At 41.5% G+C, this 19099-nt stretch overlaps 1 protein-coding gene across 5 annotated transcripts in view; it reads left to right on the top strand.

Moving 5' to 3' along the window:
- Positions 1 to 19099, top strand: part of SPATA13 (spermatogenesis associated 13) — a 160819-nt gene that overhangs the window by 135053 nt on the left and 6667 nt on the right. For all 5 annotated transcript variants that reach the window (XM_074815996.1, XM_074815994.1, XM_074815995.1 and 2 more), the window contains 7 exons: positions 7646 to 7782; positions 8193 to 8372; positions 9443 to 9628; positions 12350 to 12529; positions 13173 to 13405; positions 15810 to 15939; positions 16484 to 16856. In XM_074815996.1, the coding sequence (XP_074672097.1) occupies positions 7646 to 7782; positions 8193 to 8372; positions 9443 to 9628; positions 12350 to 12529; positions 13173 to 13405; positions 15810 to 15939; positions 16484 to 16856 (1419 nt within the window). The remainder of the gene's footprint in view (positions 1 to 7645; positions 7783 to 8192; positions 8373 to 9442; positions 9629 to 12349; positions 12530 to 13172; positions 13406 to 15809; positions 15940 to 16483; positions 16857 to 19099) is intronic.

Genomic DNA, 19099 nt, shown 5'->3' on the forward strand with positions numbered 1-19099 from the left:
TTTTACCTCCAGGCACCTTCATGCAGAAAGTTGTATTAAAAAGAGGGAGATTTAGATTATTTATGAACCGAGGAATGTTTGAAATAAAAAGATCCTTTGTTTTCTAAACCAGAACAAAAGCAGACTGCTGACATGCAAATCAAGAGATTATGGAGTAGTTTCTAAACAAAAGTATTAGGGGAAAGCTGGCAAGGTGAAATAATACACAGTATAGGACAGCACGTCCTTTACAGGCTATGTCAATGATCATTGCATCCTCAAAGGATGGGGCAGAAGCTGACAAAACTCAAGCAAGGAATAGTCAGGAACAGTTGGACAAATGTTGTTTAAAGAGGATTTAGAAAGACAGGCAACCCTTCCAGTAATAGTGAAAGTTTAAAAAGTAAGATGGAGAAATAAACATATTTTTAAAAAAGCTAAATGGCATATGTCAGAAACTTGGTTGAAGGAAGATAACCAGTGGAGCATAACCAGCATACCACCGTCGTGCAAGCTGTATAGGAATAACAGAAAAGATTGTACCAGTGAAAAAGAGGGTCTCTAATGTATTAAAGAAAATCTAAGAGCCAAATCAGATAAACAAATTGACTGTATCTTCAAGTGTCACAGGATCCGTGGACTGGAATGTCATGCTTGAATGGGAAAAAGTATAGGGACAGGATTAAATGATGAACTACCTGAGATCACCAGGATGGTGATAGTAAATGTGACAAATCAAGGAAACCAGAGAGGTTTCAAGGACAGCAAGCACAGTCATAAAAGGAGACTTAAACTGCTGTTCTGTGGGTTGAGAGTTGTAATGGGGCACAGCGCAGTATTTTTAGGTGCACCATAAATAACTCCTTGGTGCAGCTAATCAGGAGACCTACAGAAAGGGAGACAATTCTTGAACCACTCATGAGGTGTGCACAGGATCACACATAAGAGCTACTCTGTAAGGGCGGGATGTGTCTCGTTATAGACTTCTAAGCTAAGCCAGGTGACCTTGACTGGAAGAAACAGGTAGTTTAGCGTGCTGTTCATTAACTAAATACAGACAGATAATGAATCTTGCCCTCTGTGTCCATAATGCACTCTGAGCCAATATCCTTGCAGGGGTGAGAAGAGTAAAAAAATCCAATACAGTATGTGTTTTAATTTAAAAGAGGGAAAGTAAATAAAAGTGAGAAGTCATTCATGTAACAAAGGAATTTAGAGGAACAGAAAAAAGTGTTGAATGCTTGCAGGCAGCACACAGAGTGTTCAAGGACAGCATATTAGATACTTAGAGCAAATTCATGTCACCTGTCACAACAAAATTTGGGAACACCAGAAAACGGTTCTGTCATTAAACACAGAGGAAAAGAATGTATCAGAAGAAAAAGAAAAAAAAGACATCCTTCAAATTGTTTAATTGTATCCACATAGCAAAAAAACCCTCTAGCAATTTTCATGTAAAGCTACAGGAATGTAGAAATAATTTGCTGAAGATATAAAACCTACATCCTTTTTGAAAAATATGAGAACCTGGCAGACTACCAGATAGTTTGTAGGCCTTGTAAGTGGCTGAGAAATAAAACCTGAGCTCAAATCAGGATCTGTCTCAAAATGTCAGTAAAAGTTTTAGAGTTAACAAAATGAATAGTAACAAATTGCCAGAACCAAGAGATTTAAGAATGAAATTGCTGAGCTACTGCCTCAGCATGGAATTTGTTCCTCAAAAATTGCCTCAGTACAAGGAAGAAAGCAGCGAGGGGATAACCATTTATAAAGAAGTATCAGAAGGGATCCACTGAGCAGTAGACCAGTAAGTCTGACGTAATAGTACATAAAATATATAAAGAATATATTTAGGATTTAGAAACTATAATGGACTGATGGACCCTTATAATGAAGAAAAATCCATGTGCCCTTTGTAGAGGAAAGCCGTGCCCCACAAATGGTTTATGTTTTCTGAAAAAAATCACTGAGGATGTGACCAAGGGGATTCAGTAGGTATAGGCTACTTGGATCTCCAGAAGACCTCTGACAAGATCTCTTACAGATGTCTCTTAATAGAGGCCTGGGATAAGAGGGAAGATCCTCCCATGCTTTAATAAGTGAGTAAGCCCTAAGTAACAGTGGAGGAAGGTGGTCGGTTTTCTTAAGGAGAGAGCCCATGAGTGGAGTCAGATGTTCAGCGTCTTCACAAAAAATGTGGGAAGAGAGGTGTAGAATGAAGTTACAATTCTTGCTTGTGTGCTAAATAATTAACAGTAGTAATAGCACAAGCTGCTTGAACAGAGTTGCAGAAGGATTTCACAACACAGAGACACAATGCATTGCACTGGTGGCAGGTGAATTTGGTGTTGATAAGGGCAAGGTAGTGCACATGGAGGCACACGAGCCTGTTATGCTTGCAGAAGAATGAACTTTGAGCTGGGTATTGCCATTCAGGAAGAGATGTTGCAACCTTAACAGCTAATTAAAGTGTCAGTTCAGTGCCTAGTAACAGTCAAAACAGTAAATAAAAGGGCAGAAATTTGTAGGAAGGGAATAGAGAACAAAACAGAAAGACCAATTGTGCCACTGGTGTGGCGTGTGGGGGTCATCTTCCTTTCCACCTCAAAAGGCATTTTTTACAGGGGAGGATACAGAGAAAGGCAAAAGGACAAGAAAACCTACTCAGCCTCTCTGTGTGAGGAACGATTAACGATGCTAAGGGCTCTGCAACTTGGAAAAAAGGACAATAGGGGAATAAAAGTCTGATTGGCATGGGAGAAGTGAACAGATAATAGTTACTGTTTCCAATAATGTAAGAACTAAAGGGCACCAAATGAAATCACGAGATAGCACATTCAAAATAAAAGATAGTTTTCACACTATAAAATTAAACTATGAAACAAATTGCTCACATGATATTTCACATGCCAAAAGTTTACAGAAATTCAGAAAGTGGTTTGAAAAATTCAGTTCATTAAACACTTCTGCCCTGTGAGGGATCTGACTCTGATCTGCAGGTAGCTGGAATTTAGGAAAATACATCAGAACAATGCCATTACATGCCTCATCTATTTTTATGGTATTCCCTGGGCATCTGCTGCTGGCTGCTGTCAGAGCAGTGGGTGGGGGGGACCTTTGATCTGCCCCAGAGTGGAGGGTCCTAGAGGGCTGTCTAGAACTGGATTTTCTTGAGGCGGGTGAACTAGCTTTTAGTTTTAGTATGTGCTACCCACAGCCTTTTTAGTGCCCTGCCTAGTGGGTAAGCCAGCTCGGCATGCATTTGGACAGGGTCACTGTGAACTGCCACCACAAGGACAGCCTGAGCCTCCTCCTGTCCCTGGCTGATCCTGCAAGGAAATGAACCCGCCACCAGCTCACCCCAACTGAGTATTTTTGTGGTGGTTCAGTCTGTGGCTGCACAGTTGCTAGATGTGCCAGTGCAGAGGAGGGAAAACAGATTGCCCCCCTGCCCGGCAGCATCCCACGGTGGCACTGGGTTAGTCATTGGGCAAAAGCACACAGTCTGTTCCATTCTGCAAAAATCAAACCAAATGACTGTTTTTCAGAGATCATTTTTAGTGTACGTTCTGGGAAAGCTGTGTGGGGTTTGATCTCATTTTCCTTTGGCAGTTCATCTGTTTCTCCCCTGCAGGTAGGGGTTTGACATGGTAGATAACTTGTGCTCTGGCTGATTAAAAGCGTGAAGCCTTCACTTGCAGGGTACCAGGATCATCAGCACTTCAGTGTCACTTCTGTTTGCTAGGTTGGGGTTTTTTTTAATGATTTGAGCTGAGAAAAATATGTGGGGCTTTGTATGAACATCTTGTAATACGTAGTAGCTTGTCTTTACTGTGCTATCCAACAAGTGCCCTTGCAGCAAGAACTAATAGTGAAGTTTGGGGATTCAGAAGAGAATTCCTGTCAGTCTCCAGTGCAGTGCAACACAGTCTGGATTTTTGTAGGAAGATGGCATTAACGTTGCAGGGCGATGTTTGGCCTTTGCTTCTCCGTCTGAGGCAGCACTAGGGGAAACCATGTGATTTCAGTGGGTGTTGAGAAGTCGCTCTGTGCAGAAATGCCTCCAGGGTTTTGTGGACATGCCCCTGGAGGAGGCAGTCCCCAGTTACAGGACAGACTCAGCTGAGCGATGCAGTTTGCAGGTAAAGAATGAGCCATAAGGATGATGGAGCTTTCCAAACCGTAAATGTAGTGCTGTGTACAAGCGCAGGTTGCAGCAGGCTTTGCACTCTGCTGATGGGAGCAGCTCCTGTGTTTGCTTCCAGTGCGTGAACTGATACAGCTCCACTGCAGAATGATGCAGATGTAAGGATGGTAAATGCTAGCAGATGGTGAATGAAGGAGGTTGTGCTCTGGCTGTGTCAGTCCCAGTGAAAGCTGGACTGTTTGGGTGCTTTTCTGTTTCACGCCCTATTTTCTGGAGCAGCTGAATTAAGTTTGTCATTTGAGTGAGAAAATGTCTCTGTCTTCCCCTCTTCTGGGAGCAGACTGCTGTAGCCTTAACACTTCAGCTGCTTGTGCCCTAAATAATGATACAGCATTTGCCTGTGAAGCAAGAGAAGTTTTAATAGCCTTGCAAAAAATACCTTCACTGTTTACTTCTACTGGAATTTTAACTGGTATAATATAACAAAGATAGACCGATACTCCAAACAGTGTTGTAATACAAGGAACTCCCAGCTCCCATCCAAATAGTCTTTCCCTTTGAATTGCAGTCATTTGAATATAGATTGAAATCGCATTAAGCTGCTTTAATGAAAAACAAATGTACTCCTTGGCTTGCTGCGATCGAGGCGTTCAGGCACTTTGGGAGCGGTCTGGGCGGCGCAGGCACAGCGTGGCCGGGGCCAGGCAGCCAGGTTTTTGTTTCTTTTCTGGAACTTCCTCCCTAAGGGCACCCCATGATGTCAGCGAGCCGTGAGCTCGCCGTGGCCAGGCTGAGCGCGCCGCCGGCAGTCGCCAGCCAGGCTCGGCCTCGGAGGCACAGCCGGGAGCTGAAGGCAGCAAACAGGCTGTTCCTCTGCTCTGTGGGTAGCTCAGAGCCTTTTGTGATCCTTCGCCAGCCCTTTTTGGACCGAGCATCACCTGTTAGAGGTCAAACCCTTGCCCTGGGGTCGAGTCTGACGGCAGCATGGTAGCCAGGGGAGGAATGGCACGATTTTGGAGTCTGGAGAGCCTTCAGATGGGTACGTGTGAGTAGAACATGCTCTCTCTCTTTTTTTTTACAGTGTTTTTAGATTGAACTGATAAACTGTGGCAGTCAGGGGGCCTGATTCTGATCATGCTTATACCATGTCATCCACGGGAGCCTGCAGCCTTACACTGGTGGCAAAGCTGCAAGGAGATCAGAATCAGTCCTAGGCTGTCTTTTAAGTTTTTGCATCCCGTTGGTGCGATCAGGAAAGCCCACCCCTACCTCTGATATTTCTGTCTGTAAACAATAGAGGAATAGATGCAGAATGCAAGCAACTGGTTTTTGCTCGAGTCTTAACTACGAAGACAATGTGAGCTTGTTGATTTGGTACAGAATAACGAACAGTTATCGGTCCCAAAATTGCAGTCATTTTTCATCTGGAGCTAAATGAATTACGTTATTTTGATGTGCCATTGTTACTGGAACAAACCAACAGGCAGTACTGATAGTACAGTGGAGATCTATAAAGGATCACTAGGATTAATTTTTTTGGGTGTTGCTTTATAAGCTAAAAATTGATTTAATGATTTATTTGCAGATTTTTTTAAACAAAGCACTTTCAGTAAGTTTCACAAGATGTATTTTAAAGTTTATCAGTGCTCAGATTTATGAGTCTGTAGGGAAAAAAATATTGTTTTTTTAAATAGGGGTTCTGCATCCTCCCTGGTTAGACAGATTATACCATTAGTGTGAGTGCATATTTAAAATGCTGGGAAGTAGAAGAGAACAGTCGAATAGCCATGTTCTGTTACATCCACTTTTAAAGGAAAGAAAAATCTTGAAAGTTATTTAATGTGCCGTAATCAGCTTTGATCTCTCTTGCAAATTAATACCCAAATGACCAAAGAAGCTAGGTGATGGTATGACCGCCCATAAGGAGAGGGGTTGAAGCATTTCTCCCTATAAGGTAAATAACGGATAGGCAACAGCATGCCTGTTAATTGTGCAGGTGCGTGGACTAAAGCCAGGAGTCATCTCTTTGTGACTCTCGCCTATCCGGAGCACAGAGCTCAGCAGGCAGGCGGTACCCAGGCTTGACGCAGGGCAGAGAAGAGGCAGGGTCAGGGCCCTGCTGCTCGGCCTTGCTGCTAGGTAGAAGTGACAGGTTCAATAACTCTGCTTAACGGTCTCTTCCCAGGCAGTTGGGAGTGAGAGAGATGCCCTGCAGGCTGCATGGCAACTTATCTGGGACACAGTAACCCTTAGAAAAGGAGTTCAGTGCTGGCAGGCCATTAAGAATTTATTTTTTAAATTATTTTTTACTTTTTATTTTTTATTGGATTTTTGAGCACTGTATGATCTTCAGACTCTCTAGTTATTCACAGCTTGGGCCTGCCATAGGAATAACCTTTAGGGATAAATTAACAAGGACCAGATAGTGCACTCAAGCACTGAGCCACTGGTCATGAACGCTTCTTGATTATTAGCTCATGCCCTGATTTGTTTGAGCATTACAGCTGGCTTTCAAAGGCAAATCTACTCTGAAAGGGTCTAGCACTGAGCAGTGTGGATATAAGTCAGTCAGTATTACCTGATTCTGAGATCAGTCCCCAGTCCTCTTCATCTGCTGGTACAGAGATGATCGCCAAAAGAATCTGCCACCCAGTGATGTACCCCAAACGGGTTTTACAGTTTTGTACAGTAACTGCAGATTTACATGTGCATAGTGACAGTCACATGATGTTTCTCTTGGTTTGTGTGTCTGTGTAATAAGATTAAGCCCATCACAGTTCTGGCCTTCATTTCTTTACAAAGCTGCCTCTTTGGTCAGAAAATGTACAATTGTCAAACCAAGAATTTTCTGTGATTGGGGTAGTTACAACAAGTTTTTTCTCAGGCAGTTACACCATGCTCAGACTGGACTCCCTGTCCCCTTGGTCCTCCCTCAGGTATCTCTGTGCTGCCAGAGCCTCCCCTGGCATGTGGGAGACACGGTGGCAGCCGGCTTGGAGCAGGGGCTGTGCCGTGTGCTGCCCACCCCTCTCACAGGTGGGTGGGCACAGAGGTATTAGGTCATTACATCCCTGCAGGTGACATGACGATGTGATGGCACCCAGCCTGGGACTGACAGGGGCCCTCTCTGAGTGCTGAGGGCCCATTGGAGCTCTCTCATCTGCCATGTGAGAAACGACATTGAGACCTCTCTTCTGACTCAGGTCATTTGAGATTTCATCTAGGTAAAAAATAAATAAATAATAGTTGTAGTTCTATTTTTCACGCACAAAAAGGAGAATTTCTCAGTATCATCAGCTGCTAAATGAGAAAATTACGAAGAAGAGTAAAAAATATTTAATGGCAGAAAAGTGATTTTCCTGAGAAAAGTGATTTTCCCGAGAGCTCTGCTGCCCTCCACTTCTTCTGTTATTGTTATATTTGTGACAACAAAAGCAACTTCTCAGTGATTCCTCTTGTATTTTTTTTTTTTGAATCATAAAAATGATGAAAGAAGCAGCTGTTGCACCTTTGTTTTAGTTCCTGCAGATGGTGGGACTGAATCTTCAGCCTTAGTGGATGACAATGGCAGTGAGGAAGATTATAGTTACGAGGAGCTCTGCCAAGCCACCCCCAGGTACCTGCAGCCCGGAGGGGAACAGCTAGCAATTAATGAGGTAACGTCCTGGGCTTTGCATTGCTGTAACAACGGGAGATGTGTTTTCCACAGGTCTGAGGTTTCATATTAATAAAAAGCGCAGTGGCAGTAGCCACCATAGAGCAGAATCCAGCAGCCATGGTGTCCTGTCTCTGACAGGGCCCACAAGCAGATGCCAAGGGAAGAGCACAGTGACCAGTACTTCACTGGGAGTGTAGCTCATTAGCCTGTGTAACTGCTCTGGAGTAGGACTGTAATTGTTCTCACTAATAAATATACGCATAGATTTTTGAAAATCCAGAATTCTAGTTTTGTTCTGTAATAGGAGCAATCCTGGGCACTCTAGTGTGAGATATTTTGATCTTTTAGTATTTTATAAACAGCTGTTTATCTTTTGTCCTTCACAAACTCATTTTCTTCCCATCTCAGCTGATAAGTGATGGCAGCATTGTCTATGCAGAAGCTCTCTGGGACCATGTGACTATGGATGATCAAGAGCTGGGCTTCAAAGCTGGAGATGTCATTAGAGTCCTAGAAGCTTCCAACAAAGACTGGTGGTGGGGAAGAAACGAGGACAAGGAAGCCTGGTTTCCAGCTAGCTTTGTCAGGGTGAGTAACTCTCTTGCTTTTGTACCATTGTTGTGCGAGATTCCTAGCAGAGTGCAACAGCAATGGTCATGGCATTACATTTAAGTGAAGGGCCTGATCCTCAGCATCTTTGTATCTGAACATCAGTGGTGTAACTCGTAATGACTTCACAAGGAAAAAAGCAATAGAGAATCACACCCCAAGATCCCTTGGCTCTGACACCTTTTACTCTGCCTTCTTCCTTTGTGTGGTCCTTTTGTAACTAAAGGAATTTCTCAAGCAGAAATGAGGGCAGCAGAAAGCTCAACCAGGAGCAATCAGTGTATACTGAGAGGACACAGCATTTTTCATGAGGGAGTGGGGAGAGCTACACTGGAGGGTTTTCTTGGTAAAATAGGATTTAATTTATTATCATAACACTGTGTAGGAATCTGGTTCACAGTCTGAACTCCCCAGTCAGAACTCATCCAGATTAATGACAGTATAACTCTTGAATGGAATAAAATTGAACTATGTTTTAGAAATCAATTTAAAGTACTTTTTGAGAGCCTGTAAAGAAGATTGGGCCACATTGCTTGAAGTACTACACAAAGTGCAAGAGCTGGTTCCTGCCTTTGCCCTTCCTAGATCTCCAGCCAACATGGGCAATCAGACAAAAGTCAAAAAAGTAGGTGCTGTTATCCACATCATACAGATGGGGAATTGGGGCAGAGGGAGACTATTTAAAAGTGTTTGAGTTGTTGACTTTTGTAATTTTTACCCATATGCTGGCTTGGCCAAACTAACACATAAACTGTTAGTAAGGGTCAGAAATAAGCTTGTCTGAAAAATACACGGACAACACAACATGGTATCTCAGATACTTTGAGTAGAAAGCCATGTATTTAACCAGACAGAAATCTCAACACTTTATCTGAATATGCAGAGGGTACAAGGAGACAGAAATTCTGTTGTGGAACCCCTTCTAGAAGGTAAGAATGGGAACATTTCTGTAGCAAGTCCTTTCTTAATTGTGAGAAATTTGTAACCGTTTTACAATTTGTAAAAGTCTGCTGCTTTACTTTAGTTTGCTTTGTTTGTTTTGGCTGCAGCTGCGAGTTAATCAGGAAGAAGTGCCAGAAAATTGTAGTAGTATCCAGGATGAAGAACAAGATGCAGATAGTAGCAAGCATCGTCAGAAAATAGCTGAAAACAAGGATCAGATGAGAACCAACGTTATACAGGAAATTATGAACACAGAACGAGTCTATATCAAGCATCTCAAGGACATCTGTGAGGTACATGCTTTAACCTGAGGGCATTCTGCTGACCTAATGTGAACAAAACATCCCATATAAGCTGAGAACCGGAGTGGTTTCTCGTATCAAAATATCCCCAGTTGCACTTCTGAGGCTGTCAGTCAGACCCTTCTTATGTCCTCTTACGGTTTTCCTCTCTGCCGACTGCCACACGGCACCACTTCTTTTTGAAAAAAACATTCCACTTCTGACATGGAAAAAGTGCTTTGCTTATCTGACTGCTATTTCCATAATAATGAGAGAAAGAAGTCCAGTTTATTTAGAACTTTTTACTGCTTGGTTTAAACAGAAAACTTTCAGTAACTTCAATCGATTACAGTTCAGGGACAAAACTTTTCGAAAGTAACTTGCAAAGAAAGTATTTGCTGGTGAGATTTTTTTTTGTTTTCTCTAACACAAGAGATTTTTGCTGGATGCTTAGAAGCTGTGAAGAAGTCTTTAAAGGTGTTTTAGAACTACCATGCTTGTTTGAACCGTAAAATGTGGGGAGTTTTCTGCTTTTTGTTCAAATTTTCTTGGATGCCCACACTTGGACAGGAAGCTTCTTAACACTTTTCAGCAAAGTTTGCTTCTTCTGATGTGGACTGTGATGCATTTGACCTGTATTTGACTTGTATTTGTGGTTAGCATCTGGAAGGGTGCTAAGCAACCTACCAAAATATTCTTTGTACCCTTAGTTTGCTAGATCTGTCTTTGTTTTTGTCCTGTTGTCATGCTTTAGTCCACCACTCATCATTAGATTCTTTCATGGACAAAAAAGTAGACAAGGCAGCAGTGTTTTTTGATTTTTTAATTTTTTTAGATCAGGCCTTCTTTATGCATTTTGAAGAAAGAAAAAAGAGAAAACAAAAAGACAAAAATTGGTTGGTAATTGACTAATTTTAAAACATTAAATGTAAGTTTTGTAATTTAGATTCACTATTTACTTAAGCTAGTAAGCTTAACTGTGTGCCTAAAAGATCAGGGAGGAATTTGTACACCCAGCTGTGTCACTGCCATGGTTAGCTGAGTTCTAGGACATGATTTTCATATTTTACTGGCCTATTAATTTTTAGACTGATATTAATAATTAATTTTCTCTAACACGTATATTGTATACCTCTTTTTAAATCTGACATGCCTCTTGAGTTTAGTACAAGAGAGCAAACACATATTCCAAGTAGAAAAGTGATGCTTCATGTTCAACATGTGGGGTAGAGATGGTCTGCTTTCCTCAGAGTGAATCTGTAGGGTCGTGCAAGCAAGACATAAGGCTGAAAATACACTTGAGTAAAACTAAGCCAGAAAAGCTACTGCAGATAGTAATCCACATTTGAAAGCTCTGCACTGTAATGAATCACTAGGGCTGATACAGTCAAGATCACGAAATTGGAGTATACCCAGAAAAACATTTTACATTCAAGAAGTGTCTCCAGTCCACATTACAAGAGCTGCACAGGAATTTTCCTTGTTGGAGTTATCCTCCTAACAGTAGTAAATGTGGTAGCTGGCTTGCAACATAGCCACTGCACAGCTCTCAGAGGAGATGGCTGTGGAGGAGACAGGAATATTCATAACAGTGCCAGTAATATTCAGGGTTGCTTCCTGATAAACCTCACCAGAGTAGTTGCGAGGCTTTTTACAGCTATCTGCTCCCAAAGTGATTTGGTGGAAACCTCAATGAAAGCAGTCAAAAATGGAGGAGCCTGGCAGATAACCCCTACATACCAGTTAACCTTTGCACTCATCTGTACCCTGGTGCTATAACTGATAGGAGAGTATGAGCACAGCAGCTATTCCTGGATATTCAGCCCCTGCCCTGTGTCCTCCTCAGCATGCTCAGCCTTCTGGAACGGATACCTGAGGATGTGCCGGCTGTGCATGGCAGCTGCTGCTGCATGTGTCAGCCCTAAGAGGCCCCCAGTCGTACCTTTACTTCTTTGCTATGCAAATGCTGATGCGGTCGAATGTCGGTTACTGATGGCAGAGCAGAATTTGGGCATTTAAAATTGGAGGGCTCAGTTGTGTATCTACTTAATACTGGATATGAATAAAGTGAACTGGACCCCTGTGATGTTCTTACAAGTAAAGAGAAAAAAAACCTGGAAAAGTGATTGTATTTTTATGTCCAGTCTTGCCAATACTATTATCTTCTGCTGATAGTGTATGGATTTTACCAGAAGCAGCATTCTGAATGCTTTATAATATGTTCTTCATTTTGCTTCTTTGGCTTAGACCATACCCTTTGGCTTAGACATGTTAAGGAACCAGTACTTTAGCCCTGGTAGAAATTGTCTTTATATTAATTGTTTTATGGTTTGTTCTTATCCTCATAGAGAAGAACTGTTACGGTACAGAGAAATTGCTACCAAAAAGCACGGCAGCTGAAGTAATAGCATACATGGGGCTTTACACCAGCCTCACCTTCAGCTTGGTGGGTAGTTGTAACAAGGAGATGCAGATGGGCTTTATACACTCTGCAGGTTTCTGGTTGCCTGGTTCATTTACAGCGCTGTGAGACAGAAGTTGGACTGCAAGAATCAATGTGTAAACATTTCAGATGCAAATCTGAAATTGCATGTCCGCATGCGTGTGTATGGCTGGGAAACCACTCACCTGCCCATAGATCACAGGGGTTTTGCCAGCTCAAATGGGCTTGTTCAGGGTATAACCTGTTTTCACATATTCAGACTAAAGAGGGTTTTTTTATTTCATTTCCAGGGCTATATACGGCAATGTCGCAAACATACAGGAATGTTCACCGCAGCTCAGTTAAGCACCATTTTTGGAAATATTGAAGATATTTACAAGTTCCAAAGAAAGTTTCTGAAGGATCTTGAGAAACAGTATAACAAAGAGGAACCTCATCTAAGTGAAATAGGGTCATGTTTTCTTCAACATGTACGTTGCAAAAGTCGATTTTATTTATGAATTAACAAAATATGATAAGAAAATGCTAAGTTAACGTGTTGGAAGGAGATATTGGTAATAAGTGCTTATCAAATACTGGACTATGTATAGATAGCATTTTAGAATGTAAAATAATTTACAATTAAAGAATAATTTAAATGGTTTAGATTCCTCCTTATCTTTACCAAGCATGAACTTTGTACACAATTTTAAGTTTCTTTTCAAAACTGTAGTGATCGCAGATGAGCTGGACTATTTGCAGTAACTCATGTTGGGCATGCAAAAACTTCCTAAAGGAAATAAAGAAAGAAGGTGGTGGGGAAAGAGGCTGTGAGTTCATGATAAACACTTGCTGAGCCTCTGTCTTCCCCAAAGAAAAGTACTTCTTAAAGTGGGTTTGATTATCCTGACTCAATGGAGGTCTCTATTTCTGTGTTCTTACAAAGAAGGTACATAGTTTTGACAGTTACAGAGTAGGTTTCTGCATAGTTTCAAGGCTGATTGGGCTGGAAACAATATAGGAAACGGATTAATTAATCTAATTAGATATAATAGATGTTACAAAAATGTCTTTCCTCTTTATAGACAAATACTTTAGTTAAAGCTTTGACCTTTTTTTTTTTTTTTCCAATAGCAAGAAGGCTTTGCTATTTATTCAGAGTATTGTAACAATCATCCTGGTGCCTGCATTGAACTTTCCAAACTAATGAAACAGGGCAAATACCGTCACTTCTTTGAGGCCTGTCGCTTGCTTCAGCAGATGATTGACATTGCCATTGATGGTTTTCTTCTCACGCCTGTTCAGAAAATCTGCAAATACCCTCTGCAGCTTGCAGAATTGCTCAAATACACCACTCAGGAGCACAGGTGAGAGAATGAAAAAACCAAATCTTACGATAGTAATAACACCTAATTACTCAAGCTTTCTGGGTGACGCAATACTAAGGCTTTTGAGATCAGGAACAAAACTCCCATTCACCACTATAGACAGCAGCTCCTTACTAGGTGGGCATCTTGGAATTATCACAAAGATTAACAAAGGCAGTATCTGAAAATGCAGCACAGGGGACTGACGGGATGCAAGACAGAATGAGGAATAAGTGAAAGAGTGAGAAGGAAAGGAAGAAGGTGCTGAAATAGGATGCAGAGAGGGATGTGTAAATCAGAGTGAAAAAAAGCCAGAGTGTCAAAGAAGTGAAGGAGAAGGAAATCCGCAGAAGAAAGGGGGAAGCTGCATAAATGTTGTGGACATAGGAAAAGTTAAAGAGAGCCTTAGAAAAGAACACAATCTGAGCAACTTTGGAGGTAATGTTTTTTTAGAAACTTACTAGTAATAAACGTTGCTTTTGTTTGCAGTGAAGTCCAGATATTCGATTTTCAGCTGGGATAAACAATTGAAGTTACAAGTTATTAGCCTTTCTAGTATACCCCTGAGCTGATTAAATCTTTGACTAAATTAAGATTTTATCTTTACATGTCTGCCTTTTTACCTTACACAACTGCAAGAAAAATGTTCCACTATGACCCCCTGAGCTCAAAGTCCAAATGCAGCCTGAGGCAATGCTTCCTTGCCCAAAGAGAGACAAAGTCTCTCTTTAACCTTGACAAAACTCCTCTTGGAGACCACGGGATTTTTGCCAGGGGCAAAATATAGGGGATGTGAAGAACTGACATTCAGATGTGAAATGCCTCCATTCAGTTCTGTGGCTACCTGGGAAGTCCTGCAATAACAATTACTAACACGGGTATCTCTTTCACTGCTACTGATTTTAGAGAGATTGTTCTGTGAGCTGTTAAACCTGCAGATGAAGTGACAGCAAGGTCTTGACACCTTCCACCCATAGTGCCTGTTTTCCTCTTCTGTGGCACAGCATCCAGAGATGCCTGCAAGCACAGACAGGTGCCCAGTGTACAGAGGTGCTGTACAGACAGGCAGGCCTACTCCCACATGGAGCCTTGCTAAAGCTCCAGCCAACGGAGTTTTTTGGTAGCTTTTTTGTTTTGTTTTCAAAATAAGTTGGAAGATCCGATATGCACAGCCTGGTGTGAAGGCCACAGGTTATGCAGCAAGTGTGGAATAACATACACACCAACAGAGAAAGAAGGAACTGAGATAAGGAAGGGCAAGAGTAGCAGTGTGGATATCATGCGGTCACCCTGTGGGACATCTCCCTGACGTTAGTGGGATCCTGTTATTGTTAATCTCACTTTTTGTATACAGCACAGCAGAAAAGAGTTTACAATAGATATAGAGGAGAGTAACCTGCAGATTTAGAAGAGAAGTGCATCCATCAGCAGCAGCTGATGAAAATAGGAACTGAGACAGAAGCAGATAAAAAGGACAGTGAGGTTGACCCCTTTGCAGGATTTATTTCTGGCTTCTGCTGTTTTCTGCCTCTGGCTTCCTTTTCTGCAAGAGGCGTTCTGATAAAGGAGGGAAGGCAGCTGCTCTGCTGGGACTCTTAAGGCAGGAAATATGTCTCTTTCCTTCTCTCTTCTCTGACACTCCACTTGAAAAAGGTGAAGGAGTGATGGATGCTATTCAAAGGGGAATGAAAACCTGCCTACAGGCTGTGGAGATCCATAAGCATTTGGAGAGGTCAGGGAAAGAAGGAGGGGAGCAGAGCAGTGAAAGGACAGGAGGCTTGCATTTGACCTGGAGCAGGCAGGGAAAGGTATTGGCTCTCACACACTTGTTCCACAAAAACAGGCCACTTGGTCATCATTGTTTCCTTTAATTCCTCTCTTTAGTTCTTGGGTCTCTCACTCACCCGCTTTGAGGTTGCTTTTGGTATTTTTTCTGCCCACATAGCATTCTCTCATTGCGTTCATTGACCCAGCCATTGGGAACAAGAAGGAGAAAATGCAGTTGTTAATCACGATTAAAGAAATGCCCCTCCCCATAAAATCCCACTAAAATCTTGCTTAAAAAACAAATTCCTTTGGTGAAATGTAGGTATCACTGAGGTCAATGGGAGTTCTACCATTGTTTTCAGTAGAGACAGAGTTGCAATTCATTAATCTACATCCTCTGCCTCCTTCCACCATTTTAATAATTTGCTTCTGGACAAAGCTTAGCAGTACAGCAAGCACTGAATTGTAGAGTACTATGTGAGGTTCAGGATATCTGAGAATCAGGTTTCTCTTACTTTACCCTGAGTAGAGGGATAAATGGATAATGCGGACTAATCCTTCAAGCACTGTGTCACAGTTTGTGATTGCATCATATCCATTGCATAAGTGATCTTTGAAAAGTGCCTACATTTCACAGTGATTATAACAACATAAAAGCTGCATATGAGGCTATGAAGAATGTAGCGTGCCTGATCAATGAGCGAAAACGAAGACTTGAAAGCATAGACAAGATTGCATGTTGGCAAGTCTCTATCGTAGACTGGGAGGTAAGTGTCAGCCTGTCCCTTTCCTGAGCAAAGGTACAGTACTTCATGTCCTCTACAGGATATGTCTTTCTGCATAGTAGGTAGTTTATGGTGTCTACTTTTCAACTGGTCATTGCTCAGTTAAAAGTCCAGTTGCTTATTTGCAGTGATTCTGTTACTGATTACCTTGTTTATAAATCAGGAAGAGCAGCATGTATTAACATGGACGCTTGTCTTTGAGACGACAAAAATGGATTTTTAAAAAATGCTTATCTATAGAATCTCCTTTGGATTTTTGGTAGTTCTGTCAGAACTTGAACCTGCTTCTCTGACTTCAATGAGTTTTGTCGTGATTTATGCAGAAATAAAGTAGAGCAGAACCACATTCATTGAGTTTGCCTGTATGAGATTATCTACATGCTATGACATTTTCAAATCTAATAACAAAAATGCAAAAAAAAAAGAATTAACTTAAGACTTGATTATAAAATGAGACTGTTTAGTCACACAGCAAGATCTTAAAATATTATTTGCTTACTGCATACATATATATATATCTTCTTAGGGACCAGATGTGTTAGCAAGAAGCTCAGAACTAATCCACTCAGGAGAACTGACCAAAATATCAAAGCAAGGCAAAAGCCAGCAGAGGACTTTCTTCCTTTTTGACCATCAGCTTGTGTTCTGTAAGAAGGACTTACTGAGAAGGGACATCTTGTATTATAAGGATCGTATTGACATGGATGAGATGGAAATTGTGGACACTGAAGATGGCAGAGACAAAGACTTTAACATTAATGTCAAGAATGCCTTTAAGATAATAAACAGAGCAACAGAAGAGATTCATTTATTCTGTGCAAAAAAACAGGAGGATAAAAAGAGATGGATGGAAGCGTGTGAAAGTGAAAGGAGAAGAGTTCAGGAAGACAAGGAAATGGGTGAGTGGAAGGATTTCCTCTCTAACAGGTGGTAAAAACAAAGGGGGATATTCTTGCTTTTACACCACTTTATGCTTTGTGCAGATGTGCACTCTGCCTTCTGGGACTGGTGTCTCTTTCTTACCTGACATGACCTTTGGCTGTGTAAGAGAAACCTATTGAGGTGTTCAGCCTAACCTTGAGTGAGCAGGGAAAAAGGTAGCAAATCCTAGGATCAGCTTTAGACCCACAGCCTGTGGGACACTCTAAGGACAGTGTCTTCTGTGTGAATGTACATTTAGAATTGTTACTTAAATTTTTTTATTGCATAGTTTCATGCTTCCTTTAAGATCAGTGACAAAAGCTCCAGCAAAATTTCATTGGCAAAACATACACAAAGAAGACAGCAACAGTAACAAGAAAAATAAAACTCTCTTAAATGTTCCTAAAGAAGTAATGAAAATATTAGTGCATTTGTGTGTGTTGACTGCATGAGAACTTCGCCTTGTTATAACACTCTTCAGGCTTAGGCTTTGGATGACAGCAGGTTAAAATTGGAAGTGCAGTGAAGTGGATGATATAACTCAGAAATTATTAAAATGCCAAATCTCATATTGCATGTTCACTTAAAACACCTAGACAGAAGAATAGGAAGACAGGAATAACCCTTAGATTACAAATGTAAACCTTTTGATCTTAGTGGCTTTCTCTTGATTGATCTGTTTTAAGTATGACAAAAATATGGCCTCCTCCATATGTATGGTAGATAGTCCATAAGCTGAAGAAAATACTTTCAAGTTTACGAGTTCACACTCTGTAACAGTTTTAACTCTTCCCCATTGCACCAACTTGCAATTAACCCCAATTATCTCAAGTCCAGAGTAGACAATGAAGCAGCCACAGCTAAACTTTTCAAAACCAACTCTTGTCCTGTGCTGAACATCATGGTGTGACATTATGATCATGTTGAGCACCACACTGATGGCTTTCACAAGTTACTCTGTGTAGAGCTTGTTCAGTCACCTTGAGCTCATGGGGATGGGTGGTGGCTGCTTTTCTAATTCACCTAAGCAGAACTCTAAAATAAAGTGGATATTGCAAAAGGGTGAAGGTGATCAGAAAGTAATAAAGCAGTGCAGAGGATCTAATGATGAGTGTCCAAACAATCACTCTTAGAACAAAGTTGCAGAAAGCCTCCACTCCACCATGCAGTGAGAACAGTAGCACAGTCTATGGAAGGACAATATAGAATAAATCACAGCTTCTGCACTTTTTGAGCAGGACTGAGCAAAAGAAGATAAAATTGTGAACATTTTCCATTCCCATCGTTTCTGAGGAGCGTTCCTGAGCTCTTCAAATCTGTATCTACACCTCCTCCTGCAGCGGTAGCTTTATGGAGCAGCAGGAGAATATGTTGAGTGGGCTAAATGCTGTATGTCAGGATGCTTCTGAGGCTTACACTAGTGCTTGCCCTGGGCAGCAGCTGGTCTGTCTTGTGCAGGCAGTGAGGTTTACCATTTCTTTGAAGGGACACTGCTGCAGAAATCCCTGAGCATAAGGCAACTGCAAAGGTGTAGCAGCTACAGCCCTAAATGTCATTATTTATTCTACTGGGACCTCATGAAAATCAACATATGATATTCAAAAGGGTAGACATTCAACAGTGGTGGCAGTGGCAGCGAAGAGATTTATCATTACAGCACTAACCCTTATTTAGGGCTGGGTCACAAATTCCCATGGTGCTGAGTGCAGGGATTGCAAGGGAGGGTCCATCACGCTTGCTGCTTTTCAGGTACTGTGCAATATAGTGAAGAAGATTCAGTATAACGAGAAACTGTATTTTTAATAATGGCACATAGGCACATGCAGTCTTTTCTGCCCATGTAACATCCAGCCTTCCAGAAACTTGCTTTTCAAATGTTGTAACTCATTATTCCGATGTACCTGTTCTGGCACAGGTATCGTGAACTAGAGGAAAGGTAGTTGAATTGTAATAGCTCATGTTCATCTGGTCTTGTGAGTCACAGTGGCTTGGATGTTTTCTCCATTACCCAGAAGACTGCTTCTTTTCTAAAATTTCACTTTTGTGGCATAATTGAACATTTCCTTTAGCCAAAACCAGTGGAAAGGCGCCAGTATTCTCAACCTCAGGTTTAAATTTATCTTGTTGATTTTGTAAGCTATCTTGCTGGACTTCACACAAAGCCTCTAATCTAACCACTCAGAGAACAAATACATAGTCTTCCAATTCAGAACTGCAAATG

This window comes from Strix aluco, chromosome 2 (assembly GCF_031877795.1).
Source record: "Strix aluco isolate bStrAlu1 chromosome 2, bStrAlu1.hap1, whole genome shotgun sequence".
NCBI lineage: Eukaryota > Metazoa > Chordata > Aves > Strigiformes > Strigidae > Strix > Strix aluco.